The following is a 17,398-nucleotide window of genomic DNA, read 5'->3' on the forward strand; positions in this document are numbered from 1 at the left end:
ACACTGCTCGATGCATCGAGCAGCGCCGTGCCAGCGGCGCGAGCGCAGCGGCGGCGGTATGCGTCCTCGCCGCTGGCACGGACGGACGCGGGGCCGCCGTCCACCGTTGTGGATGCTCTAAAACACTCCTCTTTAAAAGAGCAGGGCACAATTTTGAAAATCTTGTAATCCTTTTTCAAGTAACCCAATGTAAATTGAAAGCATACTCAGTGTAGCGATCATCGTTAGCAATGGATGACAAACGAAAAATAAAAATAAACCTGATCAATACGAAGGGTTGGGGTGGTTCGGGTGGAGCTGTCGCACTATGGAGTCAGCGGTACACACCTTGTTGGTTCTGAATAAGAAGCCAAGGTTTTAATCACTACTACTATACATCATCATTTCATTAATTGTTTCTCCTATGATCTTATTTAATTTCTCCCATAAAAATTAAAGTGCTATAAACAAATTTTAAATGCATATATAAGTTTACAAATATTTATTATCTATTCGGTGTAAAACCTAGTTATAAGATCTTTGGCGTGGCTCTCACAGACAAATGCATTAGAAAATGAAAATATTGGATACTAAAATTTAATTTAGGCAGACCCTTTGAATAAGTGATGTCGTCGTGTTTACAAAGAAAATAGAATATATTATCCATGATTAAAAATTATTTTCTTTTTGTGATTTTCTATTTTGAGTTTGATGCTAACACGTGTTTACCTACTACAAAATCCATGTTTCCAAATTGGTTGCAGTCTGTCTGGCCACGTACATCTTAAATCATGTTTCATGACAGCCATCCTAATCTTTTTTTTTTCATTATTTCCAAAATAATTTTAATTACTCAAAAATATACAATGTGTAGCCACACATATACACCCATGTGAGTGTGCTTATGCTTATTTGTGTAATTTTCTTGTATTAAATGTGTGGGTTTCTGACTGTACCAAACTTCTAACTTTCATTACATTTGGAAATCCGAATATATTTTTATGAAATATTTTATTTAACTATTTCTAACCTAATATATATAACTATTAAAAATATATTCAATTTTTTTAAATTTGGAATTTTGGAGTATGACAAGCATATATATAATACTGTTTGTGCACCAATACTGGGTAATATTATAGCCCATGTTATAAACTTTAATTAACATGATCAAATTATGCTAAAGCCCATTTGCAAATGCTCACATCATATAGCAACCCCACATATTACTTAATCAATAGATTGGGACATAACCCCTATTTTTTCTTATTAGTAGTACTCTCAACACATTCAAATTTCATCCGTCCATAATTAAGTGTCTAATTTACTTTTTATTGCTACCTACATTCCATTATAGTATTTCTTAAAAGTTGTGCTAATTCAACTTATGACATTTAACCACGGACAGATAGAGGTTTTTTTTAAAAAAATTGAAATGACTCTACTATTTTGAAATTTTACGAAATAAAAAATGACTATTAACCAAGAACAAATATATAATACTATTCATCCATATCACTATGCACCATCAAACCATAATATAGTTCATTATTAAATAATACAATGTTCACTTTAAGATCATTTTAGTTCAGCCTTTCTGCAACGAAGTAAAACGATCTAATAATAAATTCCGTATAAAATGAAGTAAATCGATCTAAAAATGAAGTAAATAATTTCCTGGATAAATGAATGGCTGAGATTTGACCGTTCTGCTTTTAAAATTAGTACGACATTAAAATTAACCTTTTTTAACTGCATACATGTATGCATAATATTTAAAATTGTAGCTCCCTCCCTCCCTCGTTTCAACCACCATTTCTTCCTCCCTCGCCACAACCACCTCGTGTCAACCACCGTAGATAAACCACCACCGCCATCAATGCCCACCATCTCTATAAAACCACCACCTCTTCCCACCAAACACCAACAAAAAACACCATGACAACAACAACAACAATCCTCGAAACATGCCACATTCCACCGCCGCCGGCGGCCAACGACCTCTCAATCCCCCTCTCCTTCTTCGACATCAAATGGCTCCACTACCACCCCGTCCGCCGCCTCCTCTTCTACCACCACCCTTCCTCCAAATCCCAATTCCTCCACACAATCGTTCCACACCTCAAACAATCACTCTCTCTCGCTCTCACACACTACCTCCCCGTCGCCGGCAACCTCCTCTACCCGTCCAACACCGAAAAATTCCCCCAACTCCGCTACGCCGCCGGGGATTCCGTCCCGGTGACGATCGCGGAGTCCAATTCCGACTTCGAAAGCCTTACCGGAAACCACACGCGCGACGCCGATCAATTCTACGATCTCCTCCCGCCTATTCCTCCGATTGAGGAGGAATCGGATTGGAAATTGATCAACATTTTCGCGGTTCAGATCACTCTGTTCCCCGGCGAAGGAATCTGCATCGGTTTCTCCAATCACCACTGCCTCGGCGACGCCAGATCTATCGTCGGATTCATCTCCGCTTGGGGTGAAATCAACGGAATCGGAGGATATGAAGGATTCTTATCCAATCACAGTGATTCTCTCTCCCTTCCGATTTTCGATCGATCGTTTATTAACGATCCGAACAAAATCGACGCTATTTTCTGGAAAGTGCTGAGAAACATACCATTGAAAACGGCGTCGTTTCCGCTGCCTACGAACAGAGTCAGATCTACATTCCTCCTCCGCAGATCCGACATCGAGAAGCTGAAAACCGCCACTAAATCGCCGGCGTCGTCGTTCGTCGCGGCAGCAGCGTTCGTCTGGAGCTGTATGGTGAAATCCGGCGACAAATCCGACGAAAATGCGCCTGAGCTTTTCATCATACCTGCGGACGCCAGGGGGAGGGTGGATCCGCCGATACCGGAGAATTACTTCGGCAACTGCATCGTGAGCTCGGTGGCGCAGGTGGAGCGCGGGAAGCTGGCGGCGGAGGATGGATTCGCGGTGGCGGCTGAAGCAATTGGCGGGGAGATCGAGGGGAAATTGAAAAACAGAGATGAGATTTTGAGAGGAGCGGAGAATTGGATGTCGGACATATTCAAATGCTTCGGGATGAGCGTGCTCGGAGTTTCTGGATCGCCGAAATTCGATCTGTTGAAGGCGGATTTTGGATGGGGAAAGGCGAGGAAATTGGAGGTGCTGTCGATTGATGGAGAGAATCACTCAATGTCGCTGTGTAGCTCGAGCGATTTCAATGGCGGATTGGAGGTGGGTTTGTCGTTGCCCAGAGAGAGAATGGCGGCATTTGAAGAGGTGTTTAGAGCATCCATAATGGCGGCGAGCGGACCGGCTAGGCGATCTCCGGCGCTCGTCGAACCATTGTAACCGGCGAGCGCCATTTCGGCGAAAAAATCGGCGAGCGCAGGCCGATTCGCGAGAGCGCTGGGCGATGCGCTCGCCGCCATTGCAGGCTCCGGACCGGGGAGCGATCGGCGAGCAAAATTTTCTTTTTCTTTTAATTTTCGAAACTCTATATGTACGCGTTTTGCACGTCATTTTCATTCGCATCACTTGTTTTAACGAGTACTCTCTCTATCTTAATTTCTATATAAGATCAACAACGTGAAATGAAGAACAACAACGAAGGTACTCAAATGACAATCGGGTCTCAAACTCCCCCGGTACTCGTAGGAGGTGTATGGGGTCCGATGCCCGAGTACTACAACATGTACCCGTGACAGCAGCTGATGCCTGGGATGGCAGCCAGGGGGAGATCGCCGGGGGGTTACCGGCGATGCCGGGGTGGGCACCCGGGATGCAGATGATGCCTGGAGGGGTACCGACGACGCAGGGGACGCCGGGGGGGGGAAACGTCTATCGCCCCAGTTTTGATTTTTCAACTGTTTCTTCGCACACATCGACCCCAACGGAGGCGCGCAGTTCACGCAATATGAGACTTTCTCCTTAGAGGAGTTGAGGTTTGATCTTCTCCGTGTTCCGGAAACTCCCGTTCAAACGGGGGGAGTAGGGCGGGGTTGGGGCCCCCCAAAGGGAAAGGGCAAGGGGAAGGGCAAGAGAGTCGGCGAGTCGTCGCAGCTGGTTGAGAACGACTGCTCGGTACGGAGGAGGTGGACGGATGCAGGATGCAGAGAACATCGCGCTGTCCAAGGCGTGGGTGAGTGTTTGCGATGATCCCCTCACTTCGAACAATCAGAGGATCGTCAACATGTGGGCCAAAATAGCAGCAGCCTACAAGGCCTTTTACCCAGAGGGGAGGCCGCGCAATGGGGAGGAGTGCCGGAAGGCGTGGGACCGAATCAGGACTGGGGTCTCCCGATTTTCGGGCTTGTACGCCAACGCCCTCCGCATGCAGAGCAGTGGCCAAACGGAGGATGACTGCAGGAGGATAGCGGAGAAAGCCTTCCCCCAGCCCGGGTTGTATAAGGAGTTCACCTACTCGAACTGCTATGAGGTGTTGAACGACTCCGAGAAGTTCCGAGCAGGTGTCGACGCTGGCTGGCCGAAGAAGCAACGACTGAACTATACCGGTGATTACAGCGGCAGCAGCGGTGGTTCCCACGACCTCCCCGAGGGTGCTCAGGAGCTCCCGTCCCCTCCATCGTTCGCTCGCCGAACTCAACCGGTTGGTCAAAGGCGGGCGCAACGGGAGGCGAGGAGGCGCCGGAGGGTCCCAGGAGGTCCAGTCGGCATCCCCCCTTGGCCAGTCGACAGAGGATCTCAAATTCTTCCCGCGTCAACAGACGCGTGCTCAGATGGTCAAGATCCTAGCCGATTGGAAGGCGGCAGAGGACCCCGAGGAGAAGAGCTTTCTTCACGCATTGCTCGTGAGCATGCGTGACGATTTGAAGACCGGGGGGGCACGGGGGGTACCGGCGGCGACGGCGATGGCGACGGGGTGACGGAGACGAGGAGTGAGGCGGAGGTCGGGTTTTTTTTTTAAATAATGTAATTTTTTTTAAATTAATGTATTTTTTAATGTACTTTTTTTTAATTAATATATTTTTTTATTGTACTTTTTTTAAATTTAAATAATATTATTTATTTTTCCCTTATCTGTGTCGTAAATTTAATTCCGTATTTTGTGTGATCGTCAATTATTTGTTTTATATAATTTGGAGTGATGTGGTTAGGCTATTTGAATGATTTGAGAATGGAAGGTAATAATGCGTTGACACAACTTTTAATAATTTAAATACTCATATTTTTATGGGATGAACAAAAGTGCACATATTTTTTGAAAAAATGATAGAGTAATAAATAGTTAAAATAGAGAAAAAGTAAAATAAGAGAGAGAATAATATCGAGAAAACTATTATCTATATTATTCTCTCTTTTACTTTACTCTCTCCCTATTTTAATTATTTATTATCATTTTTTTAAAACTAGCGCTCAAAATGAAACGCTTATGCTACAGAGGGATGTAGGGAATATGAACTTTCTAATTTTATCATATGCGGAAATGACTCAACTAGAAAATAATTTCTTAAAAAAATGACTCAATTAATATAGAGAGAGAGACAGAGATAGAGTACCTTTAGTTATATTATACTCTCTCCGTCCCATAAAAATATCGGTAATAAGTATGGCACGAGAATTAAAATATTGGTAAAGAGAGGAGAAAAATGGTATTCTAAAGAGAGAGGAATGATGATAGTTAAAATAGTGTTAATGTGTAGTGAGACCTACATTATTAAATTGATATAACTTTTAAAAAATGGAATACACATATTTTCGTGGGACAAACCAAAAATGAAAAGTTCACATATTTTTATATGAGATAAAGCGAGTAATGATTACATAAATCCAAAAATCATTAATATCCAAAATAAGTATGGAATCTCATACTCCAACTATAGAATCTATACACTGCAAATTTGAGTACATTGGAGTGATATAATAATTACAAAATCCAAAAACCACTATTGTCCAAAATAATTACACTCCAACTATAATATCTATTTCACCAAAAATTTACAAACGTGAACACGAAATGGAATTGAAAGCTCTTCTTATTTTTACAATTTTATCGCTCCGGAACCAACTGTACTGCCACCACCTGGAACACCCCGAAAAAAAAGCAAGAGAAAAAAAATCAAATTAATATAATTAAATCTTTTCCTAGTTGACGTGGTCAAATATAGTTATCCAAACCCATCAACAAAAGATTTATTCATATCTCCACTCCCTATAATCTCTCTATCAAACCAAATCCAATCTTTATAGATACACACCCATAGTGATATATATATTCCATCGATCTTGTAAATTAAATCATTCTCTCTAACTCCCCAAGAAATAGATACAGAGGAAGCGTAGGCTTCATCAAGCATGCAATTTGAAGTTCTCTCCTTATAAACAAATGGTATAATCCTCTAAATTATGATTATTCTTCGTGTTTTTTTTCAATGGCATATTCCCATAAATTCAATAGTTCACTCATGAATCTAGTAGAGCACGACTGAAATCATTTTGAGTAACACACCAATAGTCAAAGCTTCAATCTTTATTCTGAAAAAGTATATGGGAAACCAAATCAACTCCAAATTCTTTAAAAACAAACTCAAAACCAAATGAATTTTAGAATTGGGTAAAGAACTCATCTTTTGGGGTAGATCGGGGCTGACAACGGTCTGTAACGAACCTCCGACGGCGTGCGACGGAGGAGGAACGGCTGAGAGGCGGCAGCTGACCGCAGCCTGTTGTGACCGAAAGACGGCGACGACACCGGCGCTGAGCGACGGCGTGGACGCAGCCTGCAACTGCTCTTCTCGGCGGCGACGGAGCAGCGGCGTCGCGATTTCCGACAGCAGCAGCGGCGTCGCGATTTCGACGGGGAGCAGTGGCCGGCGTCGAGGGGTGAGTCGGAGGAGGCGACGGTGGATTGAGAGCTTCTGCGATTTGGGCGAAGAGAGAGAGAGGGGGAGAGAAAGGGAGACGTGGAGATGGTGGGTTTAAGAGGGCCTTTTGTTTTTTTTCAGATTTGGGCCTTGTTATTTTAATTGGAGGAAAGAACGAGGAATTTTAAATAAATGTATTCTCGAGGAAAAATTGTTGTGATAATTTAGTTATGCGCTTGTATAAATTTTTGGGAATTTATTTCGACATCGTGGTGGAAATACGAGGAGCCAACGGAGCAACTTTGGGCGGCCGCCGAATAATAAAAAAATGAGAAACGAGGCAAACGATTTTAATTAGGGTGCATACATCTTATTTATTTACTTGATTCATTGTGTTTATCTATGTGTTATTTAAATGCTAAAGGTGATTCCTTGCAAGCGATACGTGATATCAAGGGAAAGGAAATAATTTCGGATTAGGAACTTGAGGTGGACTTTCTTTTTAAATAAGGGCAATGCCCTAAGTATATTTTTATGTGAAAATGATATAAATATTTATCATGCCGTGTTTTGTTTTATTCTATGCAACCTATCTGATGTGGCTTATGCCATCAATGGATAATCGAATTCGGGTCTGTCTAGGGAGTGAGTCCCTATTCAGGCTAGTGTATACCAATGGAGATCGTGAGCCGTCTTTTGGGTCGGCGGGTCTAGTGACTTGGAATGTGGCCACGTTCCATGTCATTAATGGATCAGATATGGGAGATAGCTATGGGAAAATGGTTGATCAACCGAATTTTACAATGGAAATGATTTTAGTGTCTTGGGCGATTTCTAAAGTTAAAACCCCAAGGTCACTCAATAGTGGCATGATAAATACTTTTTATAAAATATTTTCGGCATGAGTCCACTGAGTGCATCAAGTACTCAGCCCTGCATTTCTTTTTTAAAAAATGTGCAGGTTGAGCAGTGACGAACGCGGTGGGTGTTGAGCATAAAAGTGAAGAATGTCTATCAAATGTCTAGAATATGTTGTGTCTTCATACATAGCATTATTCTACTCTCGAAATGCTTCAGCTAAATATTGTTTCTTTTGAGTTGTTGATTGTTGAGATACTACGATTTTATTCGAGCTATTCCCATTTGTTTCGGGCTATGGTCGAGTTGTGTTGTTTTCTCCTTTCTTCCCCGCTTCTTTAATCCTCCCCTAGTCGCGATCAACCTGTTTTCTCTCCTTAGAAAATGCGGGCGTGACACCACCACAACCACAAAATCCCATGAGTCATATCTGAACACAAAATGTAACTAAAATCGATATAGACATAGATTCCACCCTCAAAATCTAACACCAAGCCAAATAATTGAACAAAACCTTTTCACCATGTCCACCACCGTGCTCGAAACCACTGGCATCCCTCTTCCGCCGGGCTCCGCCGCCGACCTCACCCTCTCCCTCTGCTTCTTCGACATCTTGTGGCTGCCTTTCCACCCCATCTGCCGCCTCATCTTCTACAATCACCCTTGCACCGAGGCCGAATTCTCCTCCACCATCGTTCCAAACCTCAAACACTCCCTCTCTCTCACCCTCCAACACTTTCCCCCCGTCGCCGGCAACCTCCTCTACCCTCTCGACACCGAAAAATATCAGCCCTAATCCGCTACGTCTCCGGCGACACCGCCCCGCTCACGATCGCCGTCTCCCGTCGCGACTTCGACGAACTCACCGGAAGCCACGCTCGAGACTCCGATAAGTTCTACGATTTCACCCCGCTGATGCCTCGGATAACCGAAGAGAAAAATTACAAAATTACCCCTATCATCGCCCTCTAGGCCACGCTCTTCCCCGGCCGCGACATCTGCATCGGGGTGAGCCATCACCACTGCCTCGGCAACGCGAGATCCGTGTTCCGGCCGAGACAAATCAACGCGATGAGCAGTTTTTAAACTGCTCGTCGCCACCGCTCTTTGATAGCTCTGTATTTTGAGAGCAACAATTTATGGAGCATTATGAGGAATATTCCCCTGACTCAGTGATAGGATTTTGTATCCTATCGATCAGCAATAGAGCAATCAAATGATTCCGAAGAACAGGAACGATTACGAAGAACAAGATAAACCCTAGTTGAGACGCTAGGGGACGATTTCCGCCAGAACCGGGAATGAGAACAAGTAATTATACTTTATTTCTCAATGACTCAAAATACTATGGAATTCTATTATTTATAGAATTCCATGACTAATAGTATCTTGCAACTAAAGCAATATAATTAAATAAAAAGATTGCATAAGATATAGAAAGGATCGTAGTAAGATATGCAAATCATAACTAAATAGAGATGTAATCTTTGTATCTTGCGAGCTTCGATCCCGTGCATCTCTCGTTCCATGGACTGGTCTGGGTTGCATCGTGCGCACGTTGAGTCCCTATCAACTCCCCCACCGATGAAAATCGCCTTGCCCTCAAGGCGGAGGTTAGGAAAATGCAGCAAGTCCGTCGGCTCCCAAGATGGATGGGTAGATGAGCTGGACGACCAATAAATATGCCATTGGGCGTTAAATCTATTATCGGAGGGGACACGAAGGCTTCATCTCTTCTCTTCCAATCAGTACTCCTTGTCGAAGAATATGGCAGTCTTCTGAAATCAACAAGACCCTCGAACAATGGGATGCAAGCCAACACATCTAGTGCACCTTCCAGTGCCTCCATAGACAGCGAAACCGCGATTAGCCAAGCACAATCCATGTCCGTTAGGCCTACTTCTCTAGCCACCGTTGAAAAATGGGCTCCGAGGTCTAGAGGAATATGATCCATAAACACCCTTGGCTGCAACGTTAACAACTTTGAATGTGGTAGACTATGTTGATCCATGGTGAAGGAAACAACACTTTGATGTGAGACCAAAGCCTTGCTCGTTAGCAAATTCACTCTCAAAATAGGCATAGATGCCCTTCCATAATTGCTATTATTGTACCCTATAAGGACCTCCTTCCAACCGAATTTCTTCACAATTGGTACATCGACACAGTAACATGGCAATAGGATATTTGAGTCTTGTTTGGGGAATAGCATTGCTCGATCAAATGTGGCATCGATAGTGATCCCTGATATAGATCCAGAGTTCGTTGCAATTCCAACCCTTTCAACCTCCCGTTGCGACACAACTGAAGTAACATTCGATGGCAAGTTGGGATTAAGAACAAGTGCAACATCTTTTCTCTTTGACCCTGTAAGTTCGAAATCAAGTGCCAACTCATCGCCTTCCATAGTAGCTGATTCCTATGAAACAATAGTAGTAGCTAGTCCATTAGCCACACACACCTCCAAAGAACTCTCAGGACCCTCTAAGTTCGCAACCGGGGTGACGTCACTAAGAAGCTTATTACACATCAGAAGCATATGTGCATCCTCTAATATGCCCTCTGCACTGGCACGAAGTATGTCATTGGCATCAATACAAGAATGACCTGTAGCATCCAATATCAATTCTCCGATGTCAACGGGTTCCATGGTGTTAACATCGCCGAAAATTCCTTGAATATGTCGAGCAGCATGCTGCCAATTATCCTCGTCCACGTTCCAACTTGAGATTTGCAACTCGTCTTCCACACTCAAACATCCCAATTTAGAGTATGAATTAGAGCAGGCAACACGGTTAACATGATCAAAATCATTTAGTTTATCTATCACCACAGAAACCTCAGGCTGCCCAAATTTATATGCAATATCAGCAGCGATATCCCCATCAACTACATCATGACTAATTGCTTCCCAATTCTTAGAATATTGTGAAACCTCATCCTTGATTAATTCTGGAGCAAAGTGCTTACGAACTGCAAACAAGAAATCCTCCCACGAGCCATTACCGTTATTTTTCTGATAATAACGAAACCAATTTAACGTCGGTTGTTCAATAATTTTTTCAACCACGGCCAAGCGAACTGATTCTTCAGTTAGAAAATAATTGAAATAGTCTTGAATACCAAAAATCCAACCTAACGGGTCATCTCCGTTGAAGAGAGGTGCTTCAATTCGAACACGGGTGGGGACAAATTCTCCAGTGGTGCGTGACGGTGGAGGACTCCAAGTCCGAGTTGATGAAGCGGCCTTTGGTTGCGGCGGTTGGACTAACGAGTTGCTGCTGCCGGAGGGAAGTGCGCGAAGTTGACGGTTCACATCGGGTGACCAAGTATGCCACGTCGAAAGTTGAGGCGAGCGCGTGTCGAGGCTGATCGGCGCTTCCTCGGTCAGCGAGTGCTGCCCAAACTTTGCTAAAAATTTGCCGTGAGCATTGAGATGCTGCTGTAATTCCACGAACAAATCCTTGACATCCTGGAGTGCATGTTGTTGTGATTCCTCGAGAAGAGGCATGGTATGTAGAGAAAAATCTGGGTGCAATGAGTTTGTGACAGATTGGAGAATGATTTGTGTGAACTGGCGTGAGGAAGATTGATGGATTTTGAGAGATCAATTTTGATGGAGAAAGAGTAATCAATGAGAGCACCAATTGATAGTATTTTGTATCCTATCGACCAGCAATAGAGCACTCGAATGATTACGAAGAACAAGAACGATTACGAAGAACAAAATAAACCCTTGAGGTGCTAGGGAGCGATTTCCGCCAGAACTGGGAAGGAGAACAAGTAATTATACTTTATTTCTCAATGACTCAAAATACTATGGAATTCTATTATTTATAGAATTCCATGACAAATAGTATCTTGCAACTAAAGCAACATAATTAAATAAAAAGATTGCATAAGATATAGAAAGGATCGTAGGAAGATATGCAAATCATAACTAAATGGAGATGTAGTCTTTCATCTTGCGAGCTTCGATCCCGTGCATCTCTCGTTCCATGGACTGGTCCGGGTTGCTTCGTGCGGACGTTGAGTCCCTATCACTCAGTCAAGCCATCAGTCTGATATTAAAAAACTCAAGGATATTGTTTTGTCGAAAAAGTCGGCCTAGTTTACATCTCTACTTTCGCCGTCACGGTGGCGTACACGTGGAGTGCCGTGGTGAAATCCGCGGCCGCGGCCGGGGAGGCGGGGGAGCAGACGGGACCAAGGTGCTCTTTTTGCCAACGGACGGAAGGGGCGGCCGAACGCGCTGGTCGACCCTCTGGTACCGGTGAATTACTTCGGGAATTGCTTGGGCGGCGGGGCGGTAACGGTGGAGCGGCGGAGGACGGATTTGTGGCGGTGGCGGAGGCGATTGTGGATTTGATCAAGAACAGAGTGAATAATAAAGAGATTTTTTTGGGAGATTTGGGTGGTTGGTTGTCGGAGATGTCGAAATTGGCGAGGTTGAGTACGTTTGGAGTTTCCGGTTCGTCGAATTTCGATTTGTCAAATGCGGATTTCGAATAGGGAAAGGAAAGGAGGTTGGAGGTTTTGTCGACGGATGAGGAGAAGTATTCGACGTCGTTGTGTAATTCGCCGGAGTTCGAAGGCGGTTTGGTGGTCGGAATTTCGCTACCGAGAAAGAGAATGGAAGCTTTTGCTACCATTTTTTAAGATGGCCTTAAATTTTGAGAATGTTGGTGTAAGAGCATCCACAATAGCGCCTAGTGCACCGCTTAGCCGAGCGTCGGCGCTAGGCGGTGCGCTAGGAGATCTATTGCAACCGCCTAGCGGTTTCCGGATTTAAAAACCGCCTAGCGCTAGGCGGTGCGCTGGGCGATCCGCTCGGCGCTATTGCAGCGTCCGGATCGCCTAGCGCACCGCCTAGCGCGATTTTTTTTTCCGAAACACTATATATACGCGCCTTGCACGTCATTTTCATTCGCACCACTTGTTTTAACAAGTACTCTCTCTATCTAAATTTCTGTAATTTTTTTAAATTATTGTACTTTTTTAAAATTATTGTACTTTTTAAATTTTTAATAGTATTATTAATGTTTCCCGTATATGTCTCGTAAATTAAATTCCGTATATTGTGTTTTTTTTTTTTTTTTTTTAAATTAACTTCATATATTTATATCATATATATGAAGGAGGAAATTACAAATCAACTCCTATAACAAGGAGGAAAGACAAATTGAAATTACAAATCAACTCCTATAACAAGGAGGAAAGACAAATTACGCCACCTAGGGTTCGAACTCGAGACCTCCAGGATGGACGCGGTATCCAGCACCCTTTACCGCTAGGCCAAGGGGCTTGGATTAAATTCCGTATATTGTGTGATTGTTAATTATTTCATTTTTATATAATTGTTATTAGTGATGTGGCTGGGCTATTTATGATGTGGCTAGGCTATTGCTAGGCTATTTATGATGTGGCATGAGGATTTTTAGTGTTGATGATGTGGCAGGAGGAGTTTGTGGCTAGACTATGACTGGGCTATTGCTGAGCTATTCATATTGTGGATGCTCTAATAGTTGTGAAAATTTTGATTAAAAGTTTCATTTTTTACAATTTGATTATAAGTTTCAGTTTTATTATGTGTATAAATGATTTATTTTGATGATATTTAAAATAATTTAGTTTAATTAAAAAATAAATAAATATCAAAGAAAAATAAAAAATAAAAAAAATATTTGAAAAATACTTGTTTTGAATAACACAAAAATATTGTGGTTTACAAGAATGACATAGTTGCAAAAAATTACTTTTTATTCATTTATATTTTTGGTTATTAGATGAAGGGTATTCATTATTGGATCAAGTTGGAGTACTATTTTTCATGCCGATTTGTAGGCATTTCAAATATGTAAATTTAAATTCTTATTTCAATGGTAAGTACCCGCTCCATAAAAGTATGTATTTTTAATTGGACACAGATTTTAATATATAATTGATAAAATATTTTAATATAATTTAAATCTCTACCTAATTGGAGTCAAATATGTAAATTTAAATTCTTATTTCAATGGTAAGTACCCACCCCATAAAAGTATGTATTTTTAATTGGACACAGATTTTAATATATAATTGATAAAGTATTTCAATATAATTTAAATCTCTAACTAATCCTCCAATGAAACCATCTCATACAAAGTTCCCTCAATTATGAAATTTATGTGACTATGAGTCTTAATTACGTGACTAGTTTGCATAGCAATGAAATAATCTCACGCGCAAACTTTCGTCAAGTAAAATTGCAACAAATATTGTGTGGGGCCAATAAATTTGAATAAAATAGTGTATCTTTATTCATCTTCTAGAATGATGGAGGTGGCCAATATAAATTATAATTCAATCTTGACCAACTGACAAAGCATGTGAGTTGCACTTAAAAAACTGCAGGCCACTAATGTCCCCATATTGATATGCTCAATCTATAGGAGACAAAATCCTAACTTTGTTCGGCTATGACAAGTACTAATAATCCTCCATACACATTATATATGTCGGTATTATCAATACGTTTGTCTGTTTATTTTTTAGTTAAATATGCAAAATCAATATCGGAATATATGATGGTTTAATTATATTAACACATGAGGCTATAGAAAACATGCAATAACATTTGTTATAAAATTATTATCACTATTAAATCAATCAACCATATTGCCATCCCATGAGAGTGAGAAAACGCTATTACATATGCCTTTTGGAGCTTACGCTGACCCCCATAATGCGATAATACATTTCTAATCTTTTGAATTGGGGTTTACTTTCATTTTCCGTGTCGTCTATTGTCAGCGGTTGTCACACTGCCTCTACCTTCAGACATCGATGATAACCTTTTTAGACCCCATCAGTTTTATTCGCTATACTACATTCGACATTGACCAAGATCAAGCACCCAATATTTTTCAACCAAAACTAAGTAATACTCTCTCGTAATTGAGATATCACTAAGTTTTTTAACTCACTTTCTCCGCACCTATTTTTTTCATATAAATGTTAACTTTTCATTATTCAAAAAATCAAAAAAAAATCAATCATTATTAATATACTACCTACCTTTCTCCTTCTTCATTAAGTACTTTAAAATTAAAATTTTCCCATTAATATATTCAATTACTCCTACTACTCATCCATCCTCTTCCAAAATCCTATAACATCACATCCATGCAACATCTTTCCTCGAACCGAGTGAATAATAGTTTAATACCTATACTAACATATTTATTCTAGAATCGCAACAAGAGTTCAATTCAAATTGAACTATTGACATTCAAATAGCAACCATAAATAAATCTATAAATACACTCACAAAAATCAGCCAATTTAGACCAAATCCAATAAAGTCCACAACTTTTTCCCCTCCAACCTATAATTTCCACAACCACCATGACCACCACCGTGCTCGAAACCTCCGCCATCTCCCCTCCGCCGGGCTCCGCCGCCGACCTCACCCTCCCCCTCTGCTTCTTCGACATCATCTGGCTCCATTTCCACCCCATCCGCCGCCTCATCTTCTACAACCACCCTTGCACCGAGGCCGAATTCTCCTCCACCATCGTCCCAAACCTCAAACACTCCCTCTCTCTCACCCTCCAACACTTCCCCCCCGTCGCCGGCAACCTCCTCTTCCCTGTCGACACCGATAAATCCCGCCCCTTCCTCCGCTACGTCTCCGGCGACACCGCCCCCCTCACGATCGCCGTCTCCGGGCGCGACTTCGACGAATTAGTCGCTGGCAGCCGCGCCCGAGACTCCGACCAATTCTACGAATTCCTCCCCCTGATGCCCCCGATCGCCGAGGAGGAAGATTACAAAATTGCCCCTCTCATCGCGCTCCAGGCCACGCTCTTCCCCGGCCGCGGGATCTGCATCGGGGTGAGCAATCACCACTGCCTCGGTGACGCCAGGTCGATCGTTGCATTCGTCTCGGCCTGGGCCGAGACGAACAGAAACAGCGGGGACGAGCGGCTGAGAAACTGCACGCTCCCGCTGATTTATGATAGGTCGTCAGTTTTTGGGGACACCCAAAAAGCTGACGAAAAGTACTGGAGCGTGATGAGAAACATCCCGCTGACATCATCAAGTTTTCCTGTGCCTAGTGGCAGGGTCAGGGCCGCGTTCACACTGCACCAGTCAGATATTAAAAACCTCAAAAATAAGGTTTTGTCTAAAAATCCGGACCTAGTTTTCGTCTCGTCTTTTGCCGTCACGGCGGCGTACACGTGGAGCTCTGTGGTGAAGTCCGCGCGCGCGGCCGGGGAGGAGGTGGATGACGATCGTGACGAGGTTTTCTTTTTTCCTGCGGACGCGAGGGGTCGGCCGAACGCTATGGTTGACCCGCCCGTGCCGGTTAATTACTTCGGGAACTGTTTAGGCGGCGGGATGATCAAGATGGAGCATAAGAAGGTGGCGGCGGAGGAAGGATTCGTGGCGGCGGCGGAGGCGATTGCTGATCAAATCAATAATGTGGTGAATAACAAGGATAATTTTTTGAAAGGAGCGGATAATTGGTTGTCGGAGATGCCGAAATTTGGGGAATTGAGCACTTTTGGCGTTTCCGGTTCGCCGAAATTCGATTTGTTGAATTCGGATTTCGGGTGGGGGACGGGGTCGAGGTTGGAGGTTCTGTCGATGGATAAGGAGAAGTATTCGATGTCGTTGTGTAATTCGTCGGATTCTCCTGGCGGTTTGGTGGTCGGATTGTCACTTCCTAAGGAGAGGATGGATGCTTTCGCAACTATCTTTGAAGATGGTCTTAAATTTTGAGTGTTTGATTTTGTTATTTAATTTTTTTTTAAAGTTTTGTTGCTTCAAGGGTTAAAAATTTAAGTCATTTGATATGATAAATTTTATCACGTAAGTTTTTAACATACATGGTTTTTTTTCATAAAAAGCCGTAGTATATGTTGAAAAAATTCATAGTTAAAATTCCACAACTAAACTGCTTCAAGTCAACAAAACTTTTACTGAAAAAAATCGGTTCACTACTTTAATTAGTGTGTGCTGATTTCTTCTGATATGATGATTACATGGAAAGAAAAAAAATTAAGGTTGAAAGGGAGAAATTTTGAGTGAATGATGGCCGTATATAATCAAATTTATTTACAAGAAATATTATAGGACAATAATACGGCGGCAATATCATGGTGTATTATGTGTTAATTATTTATTGTTGTAAATTTTAAAATAATGTTTTCTTCTTGAAGTTTCACGTGGTGTGATATGGGTTACATGAGCACTTGTTATATGCAATTATTTTAGAACTTTCTAATTGAAAATGCATTTATATCTATTAATAGATTATGAATTTTTTTATTAAGATAAATCGAATTTGCTACTTGTATATTCAATTCTTTTAATCTTGGTAGAGTTTTATAATATTATTTGTTGATATGTTCAATATACTAACCGAATTAGGCACATATGTGTTGTACTTGAAATGAATTGTGAAACCATATTTATTCTATAGAGTAAAGGCCAAAATTGGTCCTGAACATATAGCCATTTTACGATTTTGGTCCTAAACATTATCTTTTGGATTTTTTGGTCCTGCACATATAGACATTTGATCATTTTGGTCCTCCGTCAATATTTCCGTTAAAAACTAACGGTCAACATTATCTTTTGGATTTTTTGGTCCTGCACATATGGGCATTTGATCATTTTGGTACTGCACATATGGAATTTTGATCATTTTGGTCCTCCGTCAACATTTTCGTTAAAAACTAACGGTCAACGGCCGATTTTTGACTAAAACAATG

The 17,398-nt window shown here is 42.0% G+C and overlaps 2 protein-coding genes and 1 pseudogene across 2 annotated transcripts; all 3 read left to right on the forward strand.

Moving 5' to 3' along the window:
- Window positions 1–1,808: 1,808 nt before the first annotated feature.
- On the forward strand, window positions 1,809–3,522 carry LOC121759295 (malonyl-coenzyme:anthocyanin 5-O-glucoside-6'''-O-malonyltransferase). Its single transcript, XM_042154829.1, has one exon. The coding sequence runs from the start codon at window positions 1,918–1,920 to the stop codon at window positions 3,304–3,306; it is 1,389 nt and encodes a 462-aa protein (XP_042010763.1). The 5' UTR covers window positions 1,809–1,917; the 3' UTR covers window positions 3,307–3,522.
- A 4,638-nt stretch (window positions 3,523–8,160) lies between these two features.
- Window positions 8,161–12,314, forward strand: LOC121759108 (annotated as a pseudogene).
- A 2,505-nt stretch (window positions 12,315–14,819) lies between these two features.
- Window positions 14,820–16,507, forward strand: LOC121759029 (malonyl-coenzyme:anthocyanin 5-O-glucoside-6'''-O-malonyltransferase-like). Its single transcript, XM_042154519.1, has one exon. The coding sequence runs from the start codon at window positions 15,024–15,026 to the stop codon at window positions 16,401–16,403; it is 1,380 nt and encodes a 459-aa protein (XP_042010453.1). The 5' UTR covers window positions 14,820–15,023; the 3' UTR covers window positions 16,404–16,507.
- The last annotated feature ends 891 nt before the right edge of the window (window positions 16,508–17,398 follow it).

Source organism: Salvia splendens, chromosome 12, assembly GCF_004379255.2.
Source record: "Salvia splendens isolate huo1 chromosome 12, SspV2, whole genome shotgun sequence".
Lineage (NCBI taxonomy): Eukaryota > Viridiplantae > Streptophyta > Magnoliopsida > Lamiales > Lamiaceae > Salvia > Salvia splendens.

What these genes read in the sequence shown, in the direction of transcription:
- LOC121759295 (XM_042154829.1), top strand. Translation starts at nt 1,918, where the DNA reads ATGACAACAACAACAACAATCCTCGAAACATGCCACATTCCACCGCCG.
- LOC121759029 (XM_042154519.1), top strand. Translation starts at nt 15,024, where the DNA reads ATGACCACCACCGTGCTCGAAACCTCCGCCATCTCCCCTCCGCCGGGC.